A 21,279-nucleotide genomic window follows, 5' to 3' on the forward strand; every position below is an offset into this window, starting at 1 on the left:
ATAAAAGATAATATTAAAGGACGATTTTATATTTAAACGTAAATAAAATTCTCTGAGATATAAAAGTCAGGACGGCAACTTGTTTTCTAAGACTGACAATTTATTGCTCAATGTGGATAAATCGCTTTGTATTTTTAGCAGAATATTAGTGAAGTTGTCTCGGCTCTTCCTTGCACTGAGTTTGAATATAGAAGTGCTAGAGATACGACAAGACATTTCCGACTTTTTATTGAAGTCAGCTAGGAAGTTGCGTGTTGCCATTTTGGGCTCAGGAATTCGATGTTTGTTCAATGCCATTGTATCATTCGAGACTGTGGTTTGAGCTGGAAATAACAATATCACGATTAACATAGCTGGCCATATAAGTAATACTACTGATTTTTTGTGATCTCTCAAGAGCTAAAGTGTTTTGTTTATTTAAATGATTAAGCACTATGCGCTTGTGGTGTTGTTAAATGACCCACATTTCTCTAATAGATTGATTTCTTACTCATAGCTTCTACTATTGATGTTTGCCCGGATAAAGACAGTTCTTGTTGGCAGCGTCTCACTGGGCGGCCAATAATTTTCGAATAGAAAACTAATTAGCACATGTTTAATCGTCAGTCTAACCATGACCGTGCATACGTATCCGAAGGCCGACTTTACATTATAATGAGAATGGTGTCTGAATGAAATTTCCTTTTAAGTGTGTCAGCCAAAGGCTTGTTAGTTAGGTGACTGACTGCTAAGTAAGTAACATGATTCACTTTCTATCTATCTATCAACATAGGCTCATAATGCAGAGACTCCGACGCTCGGCATAATTTATTTGTATATTTTCGCTGTTTCTCGCGGTTCCTTACGCGTAGTTAGTAATTGCCCTACATAAAAATGAAATTTTATATGCAGTTTCTGGAATAAATCAAAAAGTTTGACAACCAGTTTTACCAAGCAGCATTAAGTTGCTAGGGTAACTGGATAAAGGTGATTAGATAGGCAGACGTTCCATGTAGGTACAACACTGGTAGGTACTTAGCTGCATTCTAGTAGACTGGAAGCGGACCCGAAAATAGTAAGGAGAAGGCCAGGACAATGCTCAATCCTTCTGTATGAGAGAAGTCCTGTGCCCAGCAGTGGGACGATGAAAAAGCTATTGATGATGATGGTACTTACAAAAACATGCACAGACACATTTTTCCTCAACATCACGACGGTCTTCGTATATTGTATTGTTCGTAGACTGCATTTGATTTCCATAGTGTGACTGGTCGTCCCCATTGCCAATGGTCAGCATATTATGCATCGTGGTCGAGGCTGTACATATACAAACATATTTTTGGCAATCGCTACGTATAAGCGTGATAATTTATTCAGTAAATAATGTGCGTCAGACGGAACGTGGTTCGAATCGGTTAGCACCTAATTTATTTGTCTCCAATGTGTTTACTTATTTCATACTTGAGTTGAACTAGCTTTCAAGTGAAAGTTGATGCATTTGCAACTAGCTGTTTCCCGTGGTTTCACCTGCATTTCGAGTAGTATTTACTTTTATTTACTTAACTTTTATTAGGATGTAGTACATCCTACACATGGAAAATAAAAGTAGGTATCCTACCTACACATGTTATTCTCATAAAATTGTTGCTATGAAAGTTTAAAAATATAGCTCACAAATATTCGTAATTATAATATTAATCAATCCCTAATTTTATAAAAGTTTACTTTTGTCGTTAGTAATTAGGTATACCTACCTACAGTGTAGGTGTAGTTTTACCTAACCATAAAATTAAGCAAGATGGACCTATCTACATATAGACTGAATAGGCGGCCCCAACATAGTAAAACCAATTTAAGATAAGATACACATTCGTAAATCAATGTAAGAACTGTACTTACATAGTCGATTATTCGGCAACCAAACTTCGAGGATATACGGGTACTGGGGGTCATTGCCCTTTCGCAGATCAACAAGAGGAATCACGACATCGTTGCTGGACTTGAGCACGATGATTTCTTCACAAAAATCCGGCAAGTCTAGCAAATGCCACACTTTTGTGCGCAGCACAGATATTGATGCAGAGGGTTTCACAGATATGTATCGGAGATTTTCTTCGAGAACTGAGAATATGGCAAAGTAAGTTAGTATTCCTGGGACCTACCATTAGCAAATCTATTTGTTACAGCCTCCTTAGCAGTGATTTTCTTCGAGGAGATACTTTCTGAATGAAAATAGTCTTGAGACTCGACAATCTAACAATTACCTGCCCGTTTTGTATTGTTAATAGGTATTTCGGCAAAAATGAACTTATAATCTCAAGTTATATTAGCGAGGTGAGTTTATTTGCTTGAACTCGTTAGTATGAAGGTATAGATTATATATACCTATTTACCTAGGTATATTTATTTGATAAGGCCCGGCCTTATCAAATAGGTGCCTATCTGTTACCCAGGATAAAATATAGCAAGTACTTACTTCCCAAGTCGTACCTCCGAATGATGACAAATGTAATGACTTCCTTCTTAAAAAGTTTAATCGGTGCTTTTAAGAGCTTAACTAGTGACATTATAAATAAAGATATCACTATTACTACCCTTAAAAGCTAGGAAAATAAGTCTCTCTCATAATATTCCTATCGCATTTTTTAATTTTGTAAATATTCTTCGATTTATTTTTGGCAAAGTCAGATTGACAATTGGTTTTGATTGACCATTGACCGGACTTTTTGGGCTCTATAATGTTATAAATGTAGAAAATAGGTCAAATAATTATGATGCAACATAAACTTCATGCATAAATAGCATCTGCGATAATCATGAGTTTTGGGATTGGGTTTTAAAGTGGTTTTAATAAAATACACTCCCGAGCAAAAAAATGGAATCGCCCCCTTGCGCTATACAATTACAACGATTGCCAACGATACAATATTTACAGTTAAATGTTTGAAAGCCTGTACTTTAAGCTTTAAATTAAGGGTAGAAACAAAAAAATCATTTCCGTATTTCAGGAGTTAATCATCTTTACTTAAGACAGCAACGAAAATCAGGCGAAAAATAAAATTGAGCTTAGCTGAAAAATTGAACATTTCAAACAAAATCAAGCATAGGTTATTGTTTCAGTATTTTGTATTTCCTCTTCTAGCCCTTATTACTGCTTTTTACGGTTTCTCATGGACCTGATGAGTTTTTAATTCTCCCATTCCTCTACCAGCGCCATTTTCAGCTCAATAAATGATTTTTTTGTTTGTACCCTTAAAGCTAAAAGTAGGTATAGGCTTTCAAACGAGACCATAATAAACATTTAACTGTAAATATTGCATCATTGCCAATCGTTTTATTTGTATACCGCACGGGGGTGATTCCATTTTTTTGCTCGCGAGTGTAGATCTATCGCTTGCATTTAAAATTATAAATTAAAAAAAAACCCCGACCCAAAAAACTACGCAATTAAACCCTATAAAAAGCAAAAAATAACTTTAAACACTACGTAAGTACCAACTAAAGCATGTCAGACTAAACAAAATTTTGTCGTGTCGGGGGACCGCTCTAATTTATTATATGTAATACTACTTATAACTTTGTATATACATAATTGTGTTTAGATACGTGTTTTTTTATACGAGTTTTATAATTAGGTAGGTATCATTTGATCATATATCATTTGATTTATGTAAGTATTTTTAAAGGTAAAAAGCGGTCCCCCGACACGTCAAAATTTAGTTTAGTCTGACATGCTTTAGTTGGTACTTACGTAGTGTTTAACGTTATTTTTTGCTTTTTATAGGGTTTAATTGCGTAGTTTTTTGGGTCGGGGGTTTTTTTAAATTTATAATTTTATTTTATTTCACGCTCTTTGAAGGAGCTCCTTAATTTTTCCTTCTTTCATTTAATTTCGTTTATTTTAAGATGGGGTCGCTATATGCGATCTCGGCCAGAGGAAGCTGTTTAACAATCCTCATGACAAACTGGCTCTGGGAGAATTGCACAGATTGAGAAACAATAAAGACTAACCTTTGGTCATACTAGATTTTCAGCAAAAATATAAATCGGTTTATCCGTTTCATTCCGGCATTCCAGGGTTTCATCCGTCACATCCCATTTCCAGCATCAGGTTCTCGTCAATTAGAAACATGAAGAGAACTTGTCAAGACAAATTCAACGAGCCCAAACTCGATGCGTTTACTAAAAGGCAGTTCAGGGTTACGTCTCCTATCTTCGTGCCCTAACAGCAGACCAGCTCAGTGGATCCAGAAGACATTAGTGTTTCAAATTTCAGATCCCACATATGCTTGCAAGTAACTGAGCGTGTAACATTCCTATCACACATATCAAACGAGCTGATGACCTTGAAGACCTGAACCGATTTCCACCAAACATAAGCTAAGAACACTCCCGAATGACATTCCTTTCAAACAAAAAAAACCGCATTACAATCGGATCATCCGTTTGGGAGCTACGATGCCACATACACACACACACACACACACAGAGACACGTCAAACTTATAACACCCCGTCGTTTTTGCGTCGGGGGTTAAAAAAGAGTTAGGCAGGTGTACAGTTCTCGCAAAACTCAAACTATGATAACTGAACTGTGTGCTGTATCATAGCACACATTCAGAATTTAGTATTTCCTCAAAAAATATATTATGGTACACTGTTGTTTAATACAAAGTTATCAACCCTTGGGTCAATTGTCGTTGAACCGATACAGGGTTTTGGTATTAAATTAAGTGTTACAATATAAAAAAGATAATAAATAAAACATCAAAAATAAAAACAATTAGGGTATATTGCAACCACTTTACAAATAACACTTTTTACTTCTAATGACAAATAACAAATATAGGTATGTATTTTGATTGTGAAGCACAACTTATTTTCGAATAAACAAACGCCTATGAATTAAATTCTTACCACAACATCACTTAACTTAATTTCACAGCCTGAATAGCATACATTAATTGTTGGAATTCCGAAAAGTCCCATTTACCAGTAACTGGGTTAAAAGTTACGCCGTAAGTTAGTTCCACATGGCAATTATCTGGAAAACAAAAAACATTTTTTTTACTACTAATGTTTTAAAGGGTATGAATTTTATACAAATGCACATTATATCTGCATAACTGATAAACTTCATGGCAAGAAAGAATATTACTTCTGAGATAGCAGGAGAAGAGTATAGAAGAAAACATGCTGCGCCGATCCCAAATAAAATTGGGAGAAAGGCAGGGTGATGATGAACTTCAAGTTTACTTGACATAAATTCTTGATGTAGGTAACTAATCTAATCTTCTATTTAAATAAAAAAATCATAAATTGCAGCATGTTTAAAGAAGGAACAGAAATACAGAATTATTCTTATCCCGCATTCAATTTAATAGCGGTACTTACTTCTTTCTAAAAGGAAAGTGAGTTCAGTAGGCGTGATAAACTTCTCGAACTGATGAGCTCCTTGAGGTATATATTTGAGTACATTTTCGCCGAGGAATATAACAGCAAACTGTGACATTCTCGTTCTATTTGGTGTCGTGAAGAAAATCCTCCCTCCTGGCTTTAAAGTGTGGACACAGGATTTGACGAACAATTCTTGGTTCTGCACATGTTCTATAACTTCAGATGCTACTACTCCATCGTAGAGGTTGGAAACTTTCTTCGCATGGTCCTGAAAAATTAGAAGTTCGATTTATTTATTGAGTTTATAAATAAACACGTTGAGACGACTTGAAATAGGTACTGTTGGTGTCCTTTCACCTAAAATACCTGCTTTCGGACTCTCAGTCAAAAAAAACATGGTGATACATGTTTTTTATTATTTATTAACAAAAATATCATAGTTTTTTTTGGTATGAGTTATTGTGCTTACAATAAATATATACGCAATTTTCTCGGTCTCGAAAATATTGGTATGAATGATGGTTGGTCATAGTCTTTAAGATGTATAGAATGAGATTGTCAGTGTTGCAATATAGATTACAATCTTAAAGCACTTCTATTCTCAGATAAAAAAATATCATAAAAATCTTACCTCTACAGTAGTATGCAGGTAAACAGGTTTATTATATGCTATTTTTGGGTCAACATTTTTATGTTCGTCTGCCACTCGGATGAGATCCTCGCTTGCATCAATCCCCGTAACGAAAGCGCCCAGCCTTGCTAATCCCTGAAAAATATTAAGTTATAAACATATTGATTTCTGACACTTACGCGAATATTAGACATTTAAATAAAACTACTTTTACGGATTTTATCGCGTTATATTAATATTATTTAAGGCGAGGAATTGGTCAACAATAATTCCATAACCGGCACGCGCATCTAAGGCGCCAAAAGGGGTCGGAGCGTCTGAGCGGGGCGAGGATAACAATACGCGCGCTAGCTTATAACTAAAAGTCGTAAGCGACAAAATGGTTTTGTAATTTTATTATTTAGAAATGATAATTTGATAAAAATTCCTTCTACAATTTTAAAGAGTATGTACATACTCAACTACTAAAAAAGTTAAGAGGCTTAAATCGGTCCCGTATGCCCATAATATGTGAATCTCTTTTTAAAAAAAGGTATGTTTGATATATTTTTCTCTGTTATAAAAGTTACCTAATCATGTTTCTACGTCTAACAAAATAAGGTTTATATCATGAACTTTTAGGTAACCAAGTTGTATTTTGATCCGTTTTGTATTTACTGAGAAAAATTGAAATCTTTGGCGCCAAAAATTCCAATTCGTCCTCTTAATCCCGACGTTTCGGATCCTTTACAGCATCCATGGTCACGGGCAGACTAAGGTGTTGGTCGTCTTGATATATTAGTTACAAACAGCTACCCTACATTTTGTTGATTATTATTGACAATCCGATTCACGCAAAACGAGCTCACTGTATCCATAGGTCGAGCAGTTGTAGGCTTGGATTTTGATTTAATAGTTTCTATGATGGGATTCCAAAGCAGGTGGTATGCACCAGCCATCTTCTCTATTGAAATTTGGATGTTTTTTAATTTCAATAGCCTCGCGAATCATCCTAGGTGATTCCTATCTAGGATGATTGGTTTTCTCTTGCAAGGACTTGTGGTTTATCAAATCTGATGTAATGCTGGGCCTTGTCTAGTGTGTGTTCATAAACTGCTGACTGTCTGGAACGGCGGTGTTTGTATATTAATATAACGCGATAAAATCCGTAAAAGTAGTTTTATTTTAAAGTTATAAACATTTAATAATAGAGTCACACAACAACGAATTTTAAATGGTACAAGTGGTTATCATTAAGCACAGCTCAATCAGTCATTTAAGTAAAACAACCATGTATGTATTAATCTACTTGATAAGGTAAATCCGGGAAGAGAGGAATATTTTATACTAATTGCTTATTAACCTCTTGTACGCCACTAATTAGAGAATAATAGAAAATCCATTGTGTCTCGTCGTGTGGATCTGCACACCGGACACTGGCATACAAGGGGTTAAATTACATATAATTCCACTGTTTGCCATATACAATACATATCCCTCAAATTGAAATTGTTACTAATATTAATGCGAAAGTAACTACGGCTACTACTGCATGTTTCATGCCAAAACCAATTTAAATAAAATTAAGTACCCCAGGTCCCAGATATTCTAGATCTCAAGAAAGGATAGGTACATACTATTGTTTGTTTACTAACTATAATTGTTCAATTTTTTACATTATCTGGTTTCATCAAGGTAAGGTAATATTGCCATTATTAACCTTTTATTATTTAAAAGTTCATAGTATAAATTGGAAGGTTGTTCTGGCCTAGATAAAGAATGATGAATCATTATGATTAAGCTTTGCTTTGTCTCTCAGGGTATAATTTGAATAGTATAGTTCGGCCATTCAGAGAATGCGTTCCTGACACGTCGCGATTGAACTGACGACGTAACTTTGCAATGGCGTTGCAGTTACGATAAAAATATTTTTGCTGGTTGTTTACCGTTTTAACAATTGAGGAGCATTAAAACAACATTATTATATCAATAATCAATGAATGTTATTACGTCGTCAGTTCAATCGCGACGTGTCAGGAACGCATTCTCTGAATGGCCGAACTATAATTACAGAAGACTGCTGATAATCTGAATTAATTGGGACTGGGGTTGATTTGGATCTACAGTAATGCTCACTTAATTGTCTTGATCATAGTAAGTTGTAATCCTATCCGGCCTTAACATTAATTACAAATTATAAAAATTCACAATAGTAACATGGTAGTAGCCACTTAGGACTGATTTTTGATAGTTGGCGTTCTACTGTACATGATATTAACATGATTACATAAAAAGTAAGAAATAGTCATTAGTTAAAACATATTCACATTTGATTTTGCTCTTACCTCTGATAATATACCTCCTCCGCAGCCAACATCCAATATCTTTTTATCTTTGAGAGGGTACAATTCTTTTTGTGCAGTATTTACGAGGCCATCTCGGACAAAAGGAACTCTGGAAATGAATTATGAAAAAGCTTAATTTTGGCAATCATATTAATTTCATTGCTTTTTTATTTGGGTGTTTCTTACTAAAAAAAAAATTAATGGGCTAACAAAACCAACAGAACAACACATAATGTGATCCAATTAAATTAATATAATATGATAATTAATTAGGATACCTATTTTTATCTGGGTGCAGAAGTGGTTCTCTAAGGATGCGGGTCAACAGGGACGGAAGGTATAAAATATACTATAATTATATTATATTATATTATATTATATTATATTAGGTTCTATTTATAAAAAGTTTGTATTTTGAATGTGTAACTATAAGTTACATGCGCATGATTACAATTTTGTTGCTACACACTGGGATGTTCCATGATTTAAAATTTAGTAGGTACATACTTTTAGCTAAAGCTAGGAATCTCTCAAGTATAGTTAAGTGATTTACCAGCAGTAAAACTAAAAAGGCAGATATTCTGAAAATTCGAGGGCTATGTTTTATCATCAAATGTCTTATTTTACCTCAATAAATTCATACTATGTAGTAGACGCATTTTTCCGTACGGATCCCACCACTCATTCATTTGTTTTGAAAAGAACTCGACATCAGCGGCATCAACAGTTGACTGGGATTGTGTAGTACGACCTTCGGTTTGGAGACATCGTGACGATACTATGGGTTTCCATCTAGGTACTTTGAATACTGTATTTCTGTAAAAAGTAATTCAAAATATTACAAAAAATTGAACACTCGGATTTTGAACACACTACACAATCCAAAGGCAAAATGACTTACTTAGTTTTATCTAAAATACTTCTAGTTAATTTTTGAGACCACATTTTCGTATTAGTAAGTAAATTATTTGTAAATAAACGCCGGTTTTGAAATCTAAAGCACTTTGACGTTTAATAACATAACCTCACTCGCACAAATGTCAAAAAATATAGATGTGCTAAACGAAACGAAACGGTCAGTTTATGCGATTGGCATAAAAAAAAATTAACAGGATTTATTAACGACATCAAACAAATTAACGGACTGAAGTAACGTGCTGCTAGTCAACGTCTTTGCAACTAACTGAGTTAAGTTGGTGTATTCAACGAGCACTGCGAGCGTGAGCCAAAAGATAAACATAAAAAGGGTTCTTTATAGTTCACGATTAAAGTAGTGAACATATTTTTTTAACAATAACTACGGAAGTAATACACTGACAATATTAGAAATGATATTTTAGAACCATATAACGATGTCTGTAGAACTTTTGTAATTCTTCCAGACTTTTTTGGTTTCAAATATTATAAATGCTGTAAATTATTTTCTTAATTTTAATTAATTATGTACCTATTAAGTCATTTAGATGTAAAATAACCTAAAAAAAGACTTGATTCTCAAACACGGAACGCATTTTAATGCTACTAAATTGTAGACCACAGATACTGTGAACATTTTACATTAAAATGTAACGTTTTGTCATCGGTCGGGTTATACCCGCCATCTTTAAAAGTTTGAGAAACATTGTTTTTATTGTTAACACTTTGGCTCAAGCCCAGTTGAATAGGGTAAAGGTGGAGTTTAAAATTTAACTGACGCATCCGTATCTACACCGCGAGTGCTAATTCTATTCTATTTTTGGTTAATGGCAATTGGAGTTCTGATGAATTGTGCCTAAAGTGTTCGTGACTTCGCGTCAGTAAGTGGTAAGAGTGTCGATGAAAAAAGACCGAGAATCGTACCAGCGTGCGTTTTCATCGCCACCGTTATGTTAGGTTTGTAATAATTTTCGTTAAAAAACTTTTTTGATCATATAAATCGTAGGCTTTCAGAGGAGAGATAGTGCATTGCTGAAAGCCTAGGTCTCAAACTATAGCATAAAAGTTTTTTCGTTTAAATATTGAAAGTAGTGTACGTTTAATAGACAATAGGTATACGTTGTTTGGTATATTTCACATCAAAATTACCAATATAAGAATAAATGAAAATGAGGTGGAGGGACGATCTGTCGCGGCTCTCGTGACGGTAAAGTTTCAAAGTTGCTCAGTACTCTCGCACCACGGTGCAATTCATAGTCATCGGCAAAGTTTTTAATAGTAAGTACCTACAATCCTACATATACATATAGTGAAAGTAAACAATGCAAGTAAATAGTGAATAGTCATACATATGTAGGTAGAAACAAGTCCCTTCAAGACTTGTGAAGATACTTGAAGTCTTTTATTTCGCCGGCGCATTCCTGACCATACAGTAGCGGAGCGTGCTTGAGTCTCTAGTACATTCCTGTTTAAACGTATTCTTGTTTCTCTGACTATGCGTAGGTACGTCCTGTTTCTGAGTCTAATCGTAAAAATACAGACCAGTCATCGTCATAATCAAGAACCAGAGACCAGCGGGGCGTTAGCGTCTTGGAAGCTAGTTCCTGCTCCTAGCTACGCCCGTCCCGTACAATTTACAATATGATTTTTTTTAAGGACACGACTTCGTGGGTATGTTAGCTACATAGGGATATAGGGGATAAGATTTTTTTAAGTTAGCAAAAGTCGTACGTAATCACATTTCAGAAAAAGGAAGAATTAATCTCCTAGTGGGTGAGGCAGTTGCGTAGGCCTGTTGGCCTTTTGGTAAATAAAACCTTAAAACCAACTATGAGCAAAGATAATATTCATATTTTCAGTTCAATCAAAATGCAATGAATGCAATGACGTCACTGCATTGTCATTTTGTATGTCACATTACTGGAAGTTCATTTTAACTATTATACAGTTAATGTCAGGTTCCGAATGAGTAATAAGAGCTCACCGAGTAAGGCCCCAATTCTAGATTTATCTAGCTTTTGCCCAAGTGCATTCACCCTAACTTTCGTGGTCGAAGTAGTTGGAATTGATGTGTGGCATGATTGCAATGAGGGATGGCTAGACCTTGGACCAATTGATCAAGGCCTCAAGCTGACTTATCAATTGTATCCTGGGCAGATATTTGAAGTGGAAATTGTGATATGGCCACATGTAGCGAAGGTAATGGTTAACTTAGAAAAGAAATCAATATAAGTCATATTGTGTACTTCAGAGAACCACGACTCACTAAACACAGGGTGATCTTTGCTCTTGCTCTTATGAAGAATGAGACATTTTGAAGATCTCATCGTTATAATAATTAATAAGAGCACCTTGTGTGTTAGGTATATTACGGAAATAACTACGACTGGGTTAGAACGTGGCAGTTCTTAGAAAGAAGATGGCTTACATTTACAATCCGCCATGCGTTTCCAGTACGAGTGATGGAACTGCGCAACTTCGTGGCAACTGTGGTTCCACATGCTGGATTGGGAGTTCTTAGTGCGACGTAATTATACTATGGCTATTATATTAATTTATATGTAGCTAATGTGATCACTAGGCTTGAATTATATATTTGGCTTGATTTAAATACCTGACCATAATATTACCTGAGGCACGATATCCAAAATTTCCCATAAACCTGACTAATTCATTGGTATATATATAATCGCTCTGCTCTTGTGTAGGTTCAAGTTTGGGTAACTATATTGTCGTTATTTAATCAGCAGCCCACAGTCTGTATTAACTCTCGTTCAATTTGTTATAGCGGCAATTCTCTGCTCAATGATATAAAGCAGAAGTATGTACTAGCAGTAGTTCTCGTATAGCGTGAATCTATCCAACCTTTGACTTTTCTTCAGTGTTAAAGCCGAGAAGGCTACAGAAGTATACCTGCCTCCTCTGCGATTTGCTGAACGTCGTCAGTTTGCTCAAGTTGTGGAGTCAGAGTACCCCATGAAGAAGTATATCGAAGATATGATATGGTTTCGCGTTGTTGTTTACATACCAACCTCGTATATGGATGGACTGTTTGATACTCCGTATCCAGTACAAGGTAAAGAAGTAGTCTTTTCTCTGTCTGGTTGTGGCAGAAGGAGATTGTGTTTGTTTGGATGTGGCGAGGCATCGCACAAATCTGTTTATTGGTGCAACTTCTTCTATTGATTGTACTATCTTCAAATATCTACCTCGTTAAATTTCTGCATGATACGGAACTTACTTTGATTGTGAGGCATTGTTATTTAGACAGCATATTTTCCTAGGCTTAATATTAATTGGTCATTGCATTCACTTGAATTAGAGTATGCTCTGCAGATATAAGACACCAAGATGCAGCACTATTTCAAGTACAAAATGTCATCTTAAATCGTGCAGTAGAAGAAGAAGTGGAAGAATTGGAGGTTCCTACTGCCCCTGTGAAAAACTCGAAATTGAAACTTCCAGTCAAACAAGAGAAAAAGAAGCCTGTAGAAGTTAAATATGAAATCAAGTTGTCTGGTGATTGGTTATTAGCCGGTAAAGTATTATAAGAACATCCTGGATAGGGCCTAATAGTTAAAAAGTAGGAAAAAGTATTAACAGGATTTGGGCGGAACAGAATCTAGCACCAAATTACTGCTTTTTGAAGGTAAAATGAATTACCTAAAAGTAAAGTAGTAAGTATACCCCACATTTCAATAAATTGCCAATATTTTTTACAAAGCAGCTAAACTAACGTAATTCAAGGGCTCGAGTCAATTTATGTAGTTGGAAGGGTCGAACGCCCTATTACGACCTTTTTAGACATGAGTAGTTACGATGTTACTATGCTATAACTAAACTATGGATATTTTATGAAGGTAAGTGATTAAGCTATTTATTGCTAATCTATCTAACAGAAATAGCCAGGAATAATTGTCCGTTTTTATGCAAAATGGAACCACTCGATAAATTTCATTTTTTACTTTTTTTGAAGAATACTAATGTAAAAGTGGTCTAAATTCTTATACAAAAAAGAACCACATGATTTCCCCCTTGGAAAGAAGGTATATAAAAATTTTGTATAAGAATTTAGACCACTTTTACATTAGTATTTTTTAAAAAAAGTAAAAAATGAAATTTGTCGAGTGGTTCCATTTTGCATAAAAACGGACAATTTTCAATCAAATATCATTCGGAGTTTTGTTCATTTATGAAATTGTAGATTGTTTTTGTTCGTCTAAAAATTGTTCCAGAATATTGCCTATTCTTATATTTTATTACTTATAGGAATAGGTAGAGTGATACCTTTTCAAGTGGTTGGCGATCATCCTTCAGACCAAGGAGAAATAATGGTTGTGATAAGCAGCACTAATTTGCCCGCACAAGATGATTACCCAGTTTTCTTCGTGAATTCTTGCAATCTCACTGAAATTCCAACGGCTCATTTAAAGAAACACAGGTGCATATTTAAAACTTATTTTCCGTCTTATTAGACACAGTTAAGATGTGGTTCTGATTTGAAGTAGTGCAAATCCTACAGGTAGGTATATTTTGCAAAACAGGTTTGACAGGTTCAATTTTGAAAAGCAAACTTCTCGAAGAATTAGTTCACCAGTACTAGATAGCACTACAAAAACACAGAAACATAAAAATCATGATGACATAGGCGTGGCTTATTTCCAGAGTTGCCTATTTGTGGTCAACACCAGAAGGCAGTGTCCGTAATAGTTTGACGATTGTTTGTGGTGCAGGGTAACTGCCTATCAAGCTCAATGGTTATTCTACTAGCTATCGGTCATTAGAATCTTGTTATGGGCCAGTGGCATAGTAAGCCACGCGATCAGACATGGTTAACGCAATCATATGACTTTTTCTTTCAGATTTACGCATCTTTATACAAGATGGACTCTCAGTGAAGAAGACCATTTCTCAGAACGTCAATCTTTAAACTCAAAAAAACTGAAAACAGAGATTAATTTCAATGATCATCATTCGTTGCCGCTGTCAAATGTTCTGGCTTCGGAAATCATGTCTATATTTATGGATGAGCCTTTCCGACTAGAGGTAGATAGATTTATCTTATTGACTATAATTAGTTGCCTAATTAATGACGTGTTTGTAATTTATTTAAGTGTTTCTTGGAACTGAAAATTATTTACCTAAAATTGAAAAGAGACAAGTAGTGTGAAGTTTGAACTTAATGTCCATATTAATTTCAAGGACTTCTTAAATTATATCTTAAATGGTATTTTAGCTCCGCGGAATAAGGACTCCACCACCAATAACTGAAAAGCCGAAATTTTTTGGTTACGAAAAAGGAGACCGTGATTTCGGCATAGGCGTCCCTCCTCCATTTCCTAACCAGGACGCGGATATTCTCATCGCGCAGACAAGAATTGATGCAAGAGCTCTAACAAAAATTAATGGTACTCTCAACGGAGAGTTTCCATTGTATCCCCCTGAAACATATTTGGTGCCATTAGAACGCGAAGGAATTTGCACGAACGATATTAATGCAGTAAGGGCGAAGGTGCAGCCAAATTTAGTTATTCAGCCATCAGTTATATTAGAGGCACAGATGACGTTAGAACTATCTATGGGTCTCGTTGGATGCAAACCTCCGCAATTAACTCAAAGATATTCTCGACTATTCTGTCTTATTAGCGATGCTGCAGCTATAATGACTATATTACGACAGATAACAGAAATAAACGAGAACGTTTTGATATCAGGCAGTAGAGAAGGTTTGTTGACAGGATTCGGATTGGATACAGGAGATACGGTAATGTTGTATGTAGAAGGTCCAAAGGAGGGACAGATTCTGCGTGTTTGGGAACGTACGGAAGACTTTCATCCAATTGTGAAACCCGTTTTTTCGACTTCAGCTAAGTATCGGGCCCGTTTGTATCCTGGTAAGGAAAAATTACTTTATTTCTGTTATTATAATAGACGTTTAGTGAATTCTTTTCTATCCACCTTTTAATGACGTATTTTATAAATATTTAGTTTAAGTATGTGCTATTTTTGAAATGCAATCTTCCTTCTCAGAACTACTACTTGCTGCTATGCCATTTAACATTTTGAAGATGTTCGTTCCTCTGTCAGTATTATTAGGTTTGACACCGATTTACGCTCGTCCATCACTACCATTGCCAACTCGTACTGTAAGTAAATAATTTCTTATTATAAATATATTGAATATTATAATATATTTATAGACATATTATTTACATTTTTAAATATTAAATATAAAAATACCGATATCGGACACAGGGGCCAAGGTAACAGTGGTGAGGGTCCCAAAATATTAAATATATTTATAACGTTGTTAAGCTGTAAAATATCTAATTTATTGAACATGAAGATTTTAGTTGTAGAAGAGTAGTAGAGGATTGCTACAGTTAAATTAAATCCGTAGCCTTAGATTGGCATTATTGTTTAGCAAAAAGCCTAACTAACTCTATGGCATGGCTAAACAAACCTTACAATTTCTTTACCTTAGTCCTTATTTTGGTACTGAATCTATGCATCGTTTATTTTCTCAGGCCGTCCTCAAGATAGGTCGTTTGGTGGCCAGTAAGTTCCAATGGGCCCCGTGTCACCATGAAATGCCAACAGCCATGGAACTCAAGAGCTTTAGACTGGAGCTCTGCGTGGCACCGCGGCCCCCGCCCGTTATCATTACAGACACAACACCCAAAATAAACAACTCACCTTCATGTGCGTCAATAGAGAAGAAATCGCCTACCATCACCGTTGAAATTATAGATCACAAATTATCGGTTTCAAATTCTGGTGATGGCTTGTAACAGTCATCATTCTTGGCCCTGAGATTGGTGATCACGTATTGAGGTGGATGTTAGAATTCTTCCAATTCAGGTTTCTCACTAAATGGGGAATTATTACTGACAAGTACAACTTGGATGATACGACAAACATCACTTGCTGTTCCATTCAAACATTGTGATTTCTAATGCAATGTGATTATGATGTGTAGAAGACTTAGTTTCTGGTAAAAAAATGGGAGGTTATCAAGTACGCAAAAAATTGCCTATCTATAGAGATAGGTACAATTTCAATTGGCAATTATTGCACATGTCAATATTAATTGTATTATTGTATATAGAATAAAATATTTATTTATAGATCCCTCGGACCAACAAAATATTGCTTCAGACCAAAGTGTAACGAGGATCAATTGGGACAGGAAAATCTAAAAGAAAACACTGAATTCCCAAGATACCTGCAAATTCCTGAGGTTGGAGGGTAATAATTGAAATGAATCACAATTTTTTATTTTCAATTTTTATTTTGTAACCATGTTATCATTGTTTGTTATATTTATTTTGCACAGCTTTTTTACCTATTGTTTAAATTCAAAATAAAATGCACCTCCCAAAGTTTAGTATTTTTATTCTAGTTATCGTCCATTTGTTAATCCAGCATTGGAATCTAGGCTCAAAACTATATAACTACACCCATAGATTAAACAACTTCCTTTAACATTTTTGAAGCACTTTTAAGTGGTGTGAAAAAAAAAACTCAAAGAAAAAATTATGTAACCATTTATTTAGTTATGATTTAATTAAGGTTTCTAGAAAAAAAAAACATTAAAAGAGAAAACGAGTCCTCAACCAAATTTCACTTCTCACTCAAATTCTAATTTGAACCCCTATGTCAAGTCACATACGCTTGAGCTCCCAAACTTATAGCAAATCGCGTCAAACTTGAAATTTATTATGTTTACAACTAAAATTAATTGTAGTCGCGTGTAACTACTTAGCATTGTTAGAACTTTAAGAACACGTAAACTTACATCATTTTGCTACAGTAGGGTACGAAGAGTTATTTAAGGCAGTAGGTTGGTTAAACTTCGGAGTTACGTGGCTTGTTGTCTTGTGCCTCTTAAGTCAGGTAAGGAGTTTACTACGGCGCTGGTTTGGGTTTCTGTGTTCACAATTTGTGATAGGTTAGCAGGTTAGAAATTGACGTGATTGACAGAGCTGGGGTCTTAGATAAAGCTGTCGAAAATTGAGTACCTAACAATATGTTGTAGGTACGATGTTATTCGTCGGGGTTTGGTGATTGGGAATAGAACGGATGGGCTGTACGTTTAATCGAACCCTAGAAATTGTAACCAGGAGTGAAACTGGCAAACCCATCAAAAAAATACGAAATGAAAACACTGAAAGTCAAGTCATTGTTAGCATAAAAATGAAATAAGCAGGCATTCAAGATATAGCTCCAGCAATAAATTAGTGTGTCATAAAAATGAAAACGCGATAGCAATAAAATCTGTCAACTTAAGTAATGCCGTCGTGTTTTAGGCTTATCTGTTAACGACGACAGAAATCTACGCCTCCGTGAAATTGGTAAGATGGTAAAGTAAAATTTATCGCATCGCTTGGGATAACCTATTTTAACTAACAGATAATTAAACGTGGCTCAAATTGACGGTTGAATTGATCGTTTTTATATGGTTTGGAAAAAAGGAAAGCTGAAGCACTTAAGCATTGGAGCTTAATTCGAACCCAAACATACCACGCTCATAAAGGAAGTGAGTATAAAAGAAATATTTTTTCCATTTAATGGAACAGAAGTCGAAATAATTTATAGAAAACATGACATATCACAGTTGAATTATGTAGGAACGATTTAGGTTAGTCTGTGAAATCTGAAATGGCCTTTTGAGGCAAGTGCCATACAGAATGGAGTGGACATGTCCAGTCAGTTGGCACCGACGCGTGTGTAGGAGTACACATAGTCCTCTCTCGTTTATCTCAAGCTTTGAGTGGAGAGCCTTTTATACGGCTTAAAAATAAGACAAGCCTTCAAATAACGATATAAACTTAAGAGTCTTTTAAATTAGATGTATAGTATCGGGGCAGCAACGGTGCCTTTGTCGTCCGGCGCGCGAACGTCGGCTTGTCATGCGGTTGCCGCACCTTTATTCTCTAAATACGAGCTGTTTCCTGATTTCATGATCTTGACTTAATAATACCCTTCCCTTTTTTGATCTCCTTTTCAAATCAGTTCAGCAATCAGTTTTCCAATGCAAGCAAATTCGACGGAGCAAAATCCAAGAACGGCGTGTCTAAATACGATGAAACAGATCTCTTAAAATGTAATGTAACGGTCATACATAGTAAACAATAGAGACAGATTCTCAGCTCCAGCTATTAAAAAAGTACTCTTAACGTCCTCACAATGAAAAATAGTCGCAATGAAATATGTATAAATGGAAATGCATTATTCATTTGGATCTTTTCCAGTGGACATAAAACATTGAATCTTTTATCACTGCTACTTACATGACATTTAAAAGTCCTGTCTCATCTCATGTTGAATAGCATGAATTTGAAAAGGTTTTTTGTTAAGTATAGTAGCTGTTTGTATTTATAAATGTTCATAAAGTTAACATCTTTTGAATTGAAACCCTGCGAGTGGATATCTATAATGCCGTCATGGTTGGGAATTCAAATAGATTTAGTTATTAATAAGTAATGGAATTTATTTAAAAAAAATAAGATTAATATACTCACTAACCATTAGTTCGCATAGTATAAGCAAAATTCGTTAATCACAATAAATCATCTTGATAGTTTGAATTAATGCCGTAATGATTATTCATGATGTGCATATTCTCACTGATTTTACAGCTTGTTACACTAATGACGCATGACAAAAGATACCTATTCTATTTACTACTCAAGACTATTTAAGATCAGTGACTTTGCTGTTAAAACTTCATAAATCATGGAAACTTGGTGAGAACGCAGTTGACAACAATACAGCATCACTTATTCATTTTAACATACTAGGTACTCTCCACGATAAACATTCCTTTAAACAAAGTGGGACGTTAAAACTTCAGTGTTTCTACTAACTTAATACAACATTTCGCACACCTAAGCGGAATGAAGTTGATAATTATACATAATTTACTTTTACAACTTTATAAAAGTTTACGCGAACCAGCCGGTAAATTCGGTAAGGTGCTGTAACTTTTCCCCATGTCATAAGTTGGTAACTTTGACATTATCACTGTGTTGTGTTCACACTTAAGTTATTGTTAAGCGTCTATTATATAACCACCACGTGTTACAAATTCAGAGACGAAATTTTCAATACAATGAGACAAAGTTTGTGTTTCGTCTGTGTGTCTTTTGAAATTATGACATTATTTTGTACTTTTCACTTTGAATAAAAACCGTACCTATCTTATTTGGTTAAGTAAAAGTTTTTATTATTTCAGTGTAGACGAAACCCTTTAATTTAACCTTATTGGATTCGTCCTGAATGCTAAACTAATCCTTGACAGATCATCTTCCACACTTTTCAATTTCAATCTATAAATCTCCCGTTGAACGGTGACTTTACAGGGCTCGGGAATCTTAGAGTGATAGCTAAACATCCCCCTAGTAAGATTAATTTGAGTTTTTCGAAGTAGATTTATGGGGAAGGTTGGATCCCGAAAGCATGGGCGCGAGCGTCGACCGTTCAGTTTCGCCGATCATTTGTCAGTGTCTTGGCTTTATCTGATCCGAAAACTGAATGAATTTTGGCAAACGCTTTCAGAATGCCTTGATTGGATCACAGTAGACCGATGTGTTTATGTAGTGGTTCCCGAAGTTAGTTTAATTACCATTCGTTTGAGCGGCGGCAATTTGTCACCTAACTTCGTGTGGTTTCTCACATTACAAAATATAAAATATTTCTAAAGCGATTTTTTATGTGAATATTTATATTTTTCTTCATAACACCACTTAGGTACTTATTAAAATAAAAGAACCAGTTAAAATAATTCCCGAAATGTAATATTTATCATTGTTTTATCACAAATACCTCTGCAAGTTAAATCCTTGTTCTAAGGTAACACCGCCGTTAAGGTAAAGACATCAAGAAGGGCCTGTAATAATACGAAGAGGTGTCTTTCGAGACATGGGACACTGGCGGCCGACTACGGGAAATACCCTTTTCAACCCTTACGTGACATGCTTGCAGACTATCTGATTTTTATCACAATTAATTTAGCTTTACAGACCCAAATGTTCTTCGCAAAATATATGTCGCCGATTTTATTGTGAATGTCCGATAAGATTATTTTATTGTGTTAGAATGTTGTTTGAATTACGAATTCGGTTTGAATATATAATTTAGATTAAAACTAGTATACCTTTAACTGTACATGCAGTACACATTGTACTTATGTATAAACAAATTTATTTATTTTATTAAAATTTTTCCAAATAATTTTAAATACAAAACAGCGTCACGCCAAATAACTCCACGCGCAATATGAAAGGGATAGATTGATATGTGAGAAAGAGTGAAAAAATGTTTATATCAAAACAAAACACACGCCAATGACGTCACGCACGAAATGAAAAGGACAGAGTGATATGTGGGAAAGAGTCAACATATGTTTATGTCGAAACAAAAGACACGTCAATGACGTCACGCACGAAATGACAGGGACAGATTTAGATATAAGACAGAGATAAATAGATAATTAAAGCAATTTTCAGGAAAAACATAAGTCCACTTTCTTTTGATACGAAACTAATTCTAATTTTGAAGTGCATAAGATTGATATTTCCTGGAAAGGTTCTTAAAGGTGTTGCACTAGTTTGGGCAGTCGAAGCTAAATGCTGCCTCTAGTATGTTTATGTTTTATAATTTAGAAACTAACGAGTTTCTTTCATTTTCCTACAAGCGGATGGAACTGCAGATAAACAGCTAGTTTTTCGTAAAGTATATTCATAGTAGAGTGAGTAAGTATATATTTTTCTTTCTATTTATTGTTTGATGATAAAACATAAAACAGGTTTATGTTCAACTTATTTAACCGCAAACTTCCTAGAATGAGGTTATAAACACAAATGATATTTTCTCGTAAAATCTCGCGAAGAACCTTAAAATTTTATGTGTTAAATTATTTACATTTGATAATTTTTGAAATCCATTTTTGCAGATTAAAGATTTATGCTTTATGATACAAAGTTCTGCATATGGTTTCTTTTATTATAAAAAATTATAACCCTACGTGGCT

At 34.9% G+C, this 21,279-nt stretch overlaps 3 protein-coding genes across 3 annotated transcripts; 1 reads left to right on the forward strand and 2 right to left on the reverse strand.

Moving 5' to 3' along the window:
* Positions 1-13: 13 nt before the first annotated feature.
* Positions 14-2,670, reverse strand: LOC124633893. Its single transcript, XM_047169264.1, has 4 exons — positions 2,456-2,670; positions 1,879-2,100; positions 1,156-1,296; positions 14-323 (listed from the first exon to the last, which is right to left on the reverse strand). Exons 1-4 carry the CDS (start codon positions 2,544-2,546, stop codon positions 67-69), a joined length of 711 nt encoding a protein of 236 aa, XP_047025220.1. The 5' UTR covers positions 2,547-2,670; the 3' UTR covers positions 14-66.
* Positions 2,671-4,752: 2,082 nt separating this feature from the next.
* On the reverse strand, positions 4,753-9,453 carry LOC124634070 (ubiquinone biosynthesis O-methyltransferase, mitochondrial). Its single transcript, XM_047169479.1, has 6 exons — positions 9,232-9,453; positions 8,958-9,146; positions 8,331-8,439; positions 6,007-6,141; positions 5,373-5,643; positions 4,753-5,022 (listed from the first exon to the last, which is right to left on the reverse strand). Exons 1-6 carry the CDS (start codon positions 9,273-9,275, stop codon positions 4,907-4,909), a joined length of 864 nt encoding a protein of 287 aa, XP_047025435.1. The 5' UTR covers positions 9,276-9,453; the 3' UTR covers positions 4,753-4,906.
* Positions 9,454-11,172: 1,719 nt separating this feature from the next.
* On the forward strand, positions 11,173-16,571 carry LOC124633842. Its single transcript, XM_047169201.1, has 9 exons — positions 11,173-11,444; positions 11,609-11,772; positions 12,128-12,321; positions 12,582-12,782; positions 13,515-13,686; positions 14,108-14,291; positions 14,482-15,139; positions 15,276-15,391; positions 15,773-16,571. The coding sequence occupies exons 1-9, from the start codon at positions 11,211-11,213 to the stop codon at positions 16,034-16,036; spliced, it is 2,187 nt and encodes a 728-aa protein (XP_047025157.1). The 5' UTR covers positions 11,173-11,210; the 3' UTR covers positions 16,037-16,571.
* Positions 16,572-21,279: the final 4,708 nt, after the last annotated feature.

Source organism: Helicoverpa zea, chromosome 10 (genome assembly GCF_022581195.2).
Source record: "Helicoverpa zea isolate HzStark_Cry1AcR chromosome 10, ilHelZeax1.1, whole genome shotgun sequence".
Classification (NCBI taxonomy): Eukaryota; Metazoa; Arthropoda; class Insecta; order Lepidoptera; family Noctuidae; genus Helicoverpa; species Helicoverpa zea.